Source organism: Arachis ipaensis, chromosome B04 (assembly GCF_000816755.2).
Source record: "Arachis ipaensis cultivar K30076 chromosome B04, Araip1.1, whole genome shotgun sequence".
NCBI classification, from domain to species: Eukaryota; Viridiplantae; Streptophyta; class Magnoliopsida; order Fabales; family Fabaceae; genus Arachis; species Arachis ipaensis.
In genome coordinates this window covers 120398063-120405873 of record NC_029788.2, presented here as the reverse complement: position 1 = coordinate 120405873, position 7811 = coordinate 120398063, and the positions used below count along the sequence as shown (strand labels likewise).

The following is a 7811-nucleotide window of genomic DNA, read 5'->3' as shown; positions in this document are numbered from 1 at the left end:
AACCAATTAATAAATTATTAAAATTTAAAAATAATAGTTATTTTAATATAAAAACAAAATAAAATATTTATGACAGAGAAAAATTAACAAAATACTTATTGTTCCTGTTTCATATTGTTTTAGAATAGTTAGATATTTTTAAAATATTAGTGAAAATATGTATTTTAATTTTTAATTTTTAAAATTTTGACTATATTTTCTTTTTTATTTGCATAGGACCGGGTTAATCGGTTCAACCAGTGACCCACCGGTTGAATCAATGACCCAATGACCCAGCAACCTGACCGGTTCGATCACCGGTTCGGTTCTGACAACTATAAGTGAAACAAAGGAAAAATACAATTATGATGTGAATGTAAACTATATTTAAATTGTTAATTAGTGTGAAAAATAAAAGAACACTATTAGTATTTGAGAAAATAATGTAATGTAGTTTAATATAGATTAAGTACTATTTTAAATTCTAATGTTTGGATTAAATAGTACAAAATTTAGTACATCATTTATATTTTGATAGAATCACTTATAAATAACAACGTAACAATACTTCATAGCATTTTTTTTAAATAGTAATATTTTCGCTCTTCAAGACTTTGCAATGATACTAGATTGATAATTACAGGACTTGGAGATAAAGTTATCGAGGGAAGATTATTAAATTCTGACAATGTAACGATAAGGTCTTTATTCCTAGAATGACACTCACACCATCAGATGCTAGGCTACCATTTAGATTTCAAATGAGACAATTCCCTCTCATGCTATCTTATGCAATGACCATAAACAAAAGTCAAAGACAATCATTAGACCACATCGGATTGCTACTAAAAAAAACCTGTTTTCATACATGGCCAACTATATATTGCCATTTCAAGGATCACTAACAAGAAAGGATTAAAAATTTTAATTTGCTCATGATGAAAACACTGGCAAAACAGAAAATATTGTTTACCCAGAAGTCTTTAGAAATGTATGATAAAACTTTTAACATTACTTATTTCTTAATTATTATCTCATGTATACATGTATTTTCGTTTATAAAAAACTTATTTTTTCTCAGTTTACATTCAACCAACTTTAATAATGCATACATGATTTTTATATCTCAAAATTATTGAATAATTAAATATTATTTTTCAAAAAGATTTATTTTTTGGGTGTCAAATTTCATAGATTTCACTTAAAAAGAATAAACTGGGTCACAAATTTATTTTTGCTGATATGGCATTATATAATTGAATATACGTGTAAAACTACTTTACACTGATAGTGTATCAAAATTAAATTCTAAATTAATACAGACAATATATTCTACTTATATCCAATTCATATACTTTATCTTCTTTATATTCCAATAAAATTACAAATATCTTATTAACCTAAATTTTTAAATCTTAACAATATTTTTACAAAACTAAATTTTCATTTCAAAAATCATTATTTTTCAAACTAAGCTTTACTTTTACATGATCATTCTATTTATTTCTCTTCCCACGCATAGCGCGGGTATCTTGCTAGTTTATATTATGTTTTATTATTCTGTGTTCAAATCGGTCAAAAGACTATTATATATATTACATACAATATTAGTATTCAATCCAATATTTTAAGCAAAATAGTTATACCATCCAAACACTACTATTACCCGCACGTATGCGTAGAGACTTCTGCTAGTTCTGATGAAAAGGTAATAAGTGACCTCTTATGCTACTGATATGATTTTCTTTTAAATTTCAAATCTAAGTTTGACATGATTTTAATCTACCATTCACGTGAAAGAAGTAAAACTAAAGGATGGCAGATTTCTAGAAGCTGATATCATTGTTGTGGTGTTGGAGGAAGGCCACAAACAGCCTTATTTAAGGGACACGTTGAAAAAGAAGAGGGTGGAATAAGGTTAGTCATAAATTCTGCAAAGCCATCTCAGTCCAGAAATCACTATAGCGGTTTATGGCAGTCACTCAATTCACATAAACCGCTACACTTATAGTGATTTAGGTTCAATTTTAAAATTGCTATTCTTATAGCAATTTCTATAAATATATAAATATTGCAAATATAATTTTAAATTCTAAATAATTTAATTAAGTAATTTGTCCTAATTAAAATCCTTTAAACATGAAACAAATAATCTTTATTGAAATCTTTTAAACATCCCATGTCAGCATATAAATACCAGCTCCTCATGCAAAAATAAGTGAACAGCTTGTAGAGCTCCTTGAAACTAGAGACAAATACCTCAGCATTTTGAACTTAGTATCTATGTTTAAGAAGCTGGCACTGCGTATCACCATTCTCCGCAACACTCTTGCGGTAAGCATAACATACGATGCAAATTGAATATCCTGACTTGACCACAAACCTTCCAGAACACACTCACTGAGCCTCATGGAAACGCATTGAGGGATGAACAATTTTGATGAGTAAACAAATTCACTAGCAATTGTACTAGTTACCTGACAAATAAAGCAATAATTCATGAAATTAATTAAATCGGTTAAATGAAATTGGAAATAACGAAATAATAGATAGTAGATACATACTCACCGTGGCATTTACAACAACGCTTAGAAATTGAAGCTTGGGGCAATACTTGAGCAAACCTACCAACAAATGCCATTTACAAGAACGTGTAACAAGCAGCTGCATTCGAATTAGATTATGAAAGGTGCATTCTGGAGTAGTAGGGAATTCTGCCTGCACAAGTTACATATAAAAAATAATATCATAAACGGGTAGAATTACAAGTTCACAGGTTACTATTTTACAAATAATGTTCTTATATATATTTTTTAACAAAAATGCTATTTGTATACCAAAATTAACTACTAAAATCAGCCACTAATGTATTTGTATATAAATACATGTGTGGTTTAATTTATTTTCAATGTGTATTTATATTCTAACATATATTTTACATTGGTGGCTGATTTTAGTGTACACGTAGCATAACTTATTTTTTAAACATAATTTGAAGCAAGTCCTATGACATTATCCGTTATTAGAAAATTTATTCCAATTGAATCTCAACTTCTATCAAATAATAATAAAAGCATGTCAATTGTCAAAGATATAACTGTATCAAGTTTCAATTTAATAATAGTGTAAGCTATGTTAAATTGTTAATACAATATAATGTATTCTCAGGCCATAAAGTATCATGATTCTCACACTTTAATTTAAATTTTAAAATAATTTAACTTTTATGTATTATTTTCTACATTTACCACAAAATTAAACTCATAAAAATAAACCTAACAAAAACAAAAATTTTGACACCCCAATGGTAGCAATGATATGATGCACTTTGAAAGAATTCATACCACACAAATAGAGAGAAAGTTGACGTTATAAAACTTGGCAATTGGAATCCAAACACTCATAACATCTGCTTTGACCAAGTTGGGGAGGTTAAATTCCGTCACAAAAGGCGGTTGACTGAACCAAACCTCCAGTTGACCGATCCGGAGATCCTCAAGAATTGGACAGCCCGATAGCAGCATCTCCAAGTACCGACTTTCAGTGAAACGAACTTCGTCGATAAGGTGCAAAAACTTCAGTGCAGGCAACGAAACACTCCGTACATTATCCACCGTTAATCCTCTTAGCGTCAGTGACACGAGTTTCGTGCTTGTGAGAGCCGTTGAAGGCAGCTTGGCAGTAAGTGGCAGCGAAAGCTCCATGGTTTCAACGCAGTGTTGTATGGCAGTGTCGATCCAGAGATTTAGATCCCAAGGGAAGCAAGAGAGAGACGATTGGCATTTAAGGCGGAAAGTTAGGATTGGCTGCGTGGCGTGTAGCCTAAGCATGAGTGCGTATGCGACGTTGGCAAAGGGATGGTAGTCTCCAATGTGAAGGTAGAGTGAGTCATCGAGATCGATGGCGGGGACGGAGTGCCAAATATTCCTCCACCTGTTTGATAGAACGCTTGTGGCCACTGCTGTCTTGGATGGCACATAAGAAAGGATGTGACAAAGAAGAACATCGGGTAATGTGCTGATCCTATCAATTCCTCCCATTGTTTTTGTTTCCCTTAGATAAGCCAACGCACGTGTTTATATTTGACCAAGAAAACTGTTGAATCCCAAACATCTTGCTTTTATGTTGATGGGATTGTGAGAAACTAAATAAACCGCCCAAACACAAAAATCTTTATCTTTAAAGATTAGCTCAGATTTATTTAAATTTTAAAATATTAAAATAAATTAAAATTAAATTAAATCTTTTTATCAGAGTCTTCTTATTTATAGAGATATTATCAATTAATCTCATAAATATTTATCTATTAACTATTAACTCTCAACTACTCAAAAAAAATAAAAAAAAGTATGTGTTGAAATAAAATGTGATAAGAATGAAGAGAAAGTTTGGTCATGTATCCTGGACCTCTTTGTCAGCAAAGGATTAAATGGTTCTAGAACGTTTGGACAAGTAAATAGTTTCATAACAAAAACATATTTTTTAAATTTTTTAATAATTATTAAATAATTATTTTTTAATTTTAATTATAAATTAATTTCTATATTTTATTTAATTATAAAAACTATTTTTTATTTTATAAATTATTATTTTATTATTTATCTATTATGTTTATTAACAATAAAAAACAAAAACAATAATAAATTAGATCTTCCATTAATCATAATAACCTTTTAGCAATCTCAATCGATTGACTTCTCACAAATTTTCTCAATCAACCCACCCGAGAATTTTCTCAGATCCGAGATACCCAGAAAAAAAAGATTCAAACTTTGGTGATTCCAGAGCTTGCTGGTGAGAGATGTGTTGTGGGGCGAGAATATGCATGCTATGCACGTGCCTGGTTCTTGTGGTGATTGCCATTGATTTTCTCTTTGGCTTCGGAGTTTTCAAGCATGGTTGATTTTAGGCTCCCCTTCCTTTTCTTCTTGGCTAGCTATGGCGCGTTAAAATCCCCTGCAAACACAAATGTTTGACTATATTATTTGTAAAATTTGATTATATATATAACTATTTTATCATTCTATATTTTAATCGATTGGATGTAGATAAAAACTTATTTACGTTACATTTCAATCGATTGAATTGGAATATGCCATTAGTCACATACAAACTTCAAAACATAACCAATCGATTGGGTAATATGATCAATCGATTGATTTTTGGGCAAACCATACTGTCTTGCAACTTTCAATCGATTTTTGTGATAACCTGAAGTCCAATCGATTGAATTATGAGAAACCTGAAATTCAATCGATTGTTTTGTTAATCCAATAATCGATTGATTTTCTAAGAAACACGATTTTACAATCCTCGACGGATGTAACGGATCAAAGATAAACTTTTAAACGATTGGGATTGTCAAAAAGTTATTACAATCAATGGAAAATCTAATTCATTATTGTTTTTGTTTTTTATTATTAATGAACATAATAGATGAATGATAAAATAATAATTTATAAAATAAAAAATAGTTTTTATAATTAAATAAAATATATGAGGTTAATTTGTAATTAAAATTAGAAAAGGACTATTTAACAGTTATTAAAAAATTTAAAAAATATGTTTTATTATGGGACCATTTAATGGTCCAAACGTTTTGGGACCATCGAATCCGGTGCCCTCTTTGTCATTTGGTTGTGCGTGAGCTGATGATTCATTTAATATATCCCGCAAACTGGAGGATGAAATAAGTAAAAAATTTCCAGTTTAGACAATTTATTGTGAAATGCTTGAGTTAGAAGTGGTTTAGTAAAGATGTCTGTCAATTGTTTGTTCTGATGAAGGAACTGGAAGTAACTTTATTTTGAGTCTTTTGTCGAACCAAGCAACAATGAACTTCTAAGTATTTGGTGCGTTCATAAAAAACAGGATTGACTGCAATATGGAGGACACTCTGATTATCACAGAATAGAATTGGTGGCTTAATGCAATCGACACAGAAAACTGTAAAGATTTAAAATTCATAACAACTCGTAAGTGGTATTGGTATGAGCTCGATATTCAATTTTGGTGGATGATCTAGCCACTGTGGTTTGTTTCTTTGTCTCCCAAGACACTAAGGATTCTTTCAAAAAGAAGCAATAACCCGTTATAGACCGGCGAGTATCTGAACAACCTAGAATCACTGAAACCACTGGTTTGAAGAGTGAAATATTGTGGAAAAAATAAACCCATGCCTAAATTATTTTTCAAATATCGTAGTACACGAATGACTGCTTTATGACGTGCTTGAGTAAGGACAGCCATGAATTAATTTAGCTGTTGGGTGGCATAGGTAATATCCGGATGAGTTGTAGTAAGATAGGTTACTCGGCCAACAAGACAGCGGTAGACAAATAGGTCATGTAAAGGAGAACTATCATCCTGATGAAGACGGGTGGTGCTATCCATTGGAACACAAGTGGGTTTGGCACCAAGTAAACCAGAATCAATCAATAAATCAAGACAGGACTTATGTTGAGACAGAAAAAGTCAACAAATCAAGATAGGATGATGTTGAGACAGAGAAATTCCACTAGTAGAATGAGTGATTTCAATCTCCAAAATATACTTCAAGGTTCTAAGATCTTTCATTCTAATTTTTTATTCTAAAATTAGAATCAAGGGTCTTTTTGAGCTGTCATCTCAGAAACAGAATTTTCTATAATGACGATATATATCATCGACATACACTAGCAGTATACATATCTCATTTTCCATAATCTTAAAAAACAAGCTATAGTTATAGATGGTCTGTTGATACCCACAAGATAAAAGAAGAACAGATAATTTTTCATACCACATTCTACTAGATTGCCGTAAACCATTCAAAGATTTGAGAAGCTTACAACACTTGTTAGAATCCCGTGTATTGAGCACGAGAGGGAGATCCATGTAAACAGTTTCATTCAAATTCCATGTAAAAAAGCATTGTTGACATCGAACTGCTAAATAGGCCAATTCTTGATGGAAGCTAAAGCAAACACAATACTGATAGTCGCCGATTTAACTACTGGTGAAAATATTTTTAGGAAATCTACCCCTTCAGTTTGTATGAAACCTTTTGCCACTAAACAAACTTTGTAACGCTCAATTGAACCATCCGGTTGTCGTTTAATTTTATAAACCCATTTACCCCCGATGGGTTTCACATAAGGAGGGCAATTCTCCAAAATCCATGTTCTGTTTAGTTTAAGAGTAATAATTTCCTCCTTCACGGTCGTGCACCAGTTAGAAAATTTATTGGCTTTTCGAAAAAATTTGGGCTCATATTCAGAGTACAAGGATGAGAGAAAGTGACCGTGAGGAGGTAAAAGAGAAAATGAGAGAACAGAAGAAATAGGATATCTAAAACTTGAATATACAGAAAGTTTGTGGTGCATGAGAAGAAGCTACAGACATAATCAGAAAGGTGAGATGGAGATCGGGTTGGCTGACTGCGGCAGAAAAAGGGGGTTGGATGGAGGTTCATTTGGTTGTGTGACGGAATAAGGGGCTTCTCAATTACAAAAGGGGAGGGGGGAGAGGAGGAATGGAGATTGAAGGGGATGAGGTGAAAGTATTTCGATAGTGGTAGGAGAGGTTGGAGAAGAAGAACAGAAGAAATAAAACTTGAATATACAGAAAGTTTGTGGTGCATGAGAAGAAGCTACAGACATAATCAGAAAGGTGAGATGGAGATCGGGTTGGCTGACTGCGGCAGAAAAAGGGGGTTGGATGGAGGTTCATTTGGTTGTGTTGGTTGTGAAGGGGCTTCTCAATTACAAAAGGGGAGGGGGGAGAGGAGGAATGGAGATTGAAGGGGATGAGGTGAAAGTATTTCGATAGTGGTAGGAGAGGTTGGAGAAGAA

General features: G+C 32.2%; 1 protein-coding gene and 1 long non-coding RNA gene across 2 annotated transcripts in view; one reads left to right on the top strand and one right to left on the bottom strand.

Moving 5' to 3' along the window:
- LOC110271283 overlaps positions 1-7811 on the top strand; it is a 15222-nt gene that overhangs the window by 1981 nt on the left and 5430 nt on the right. The window lies entirely within an intron of this gene.
- LOC107637152 (F-box/FBD/LRR-repeat protein At4g26340-like) lies at positions 2082-4036 on the bottom strand. Its single transcript, XM_021121830.1, has 3 exons — positions 3324-4036; positions 2548-2697; positions 2082-2456 (listed from the first exon to the last, which is right to left on the bottom strand). The coding sequence occupies exons 1-3, from the start codon at positions 4017-4019 to the stop codon at positions 2184-2186; spliced, it is 1119 nt and encodes a 372-aa protein (XP_020977489.1). The 5' UTR covers positions 4020-4036; the 3' UTR covers positions 2082-2183.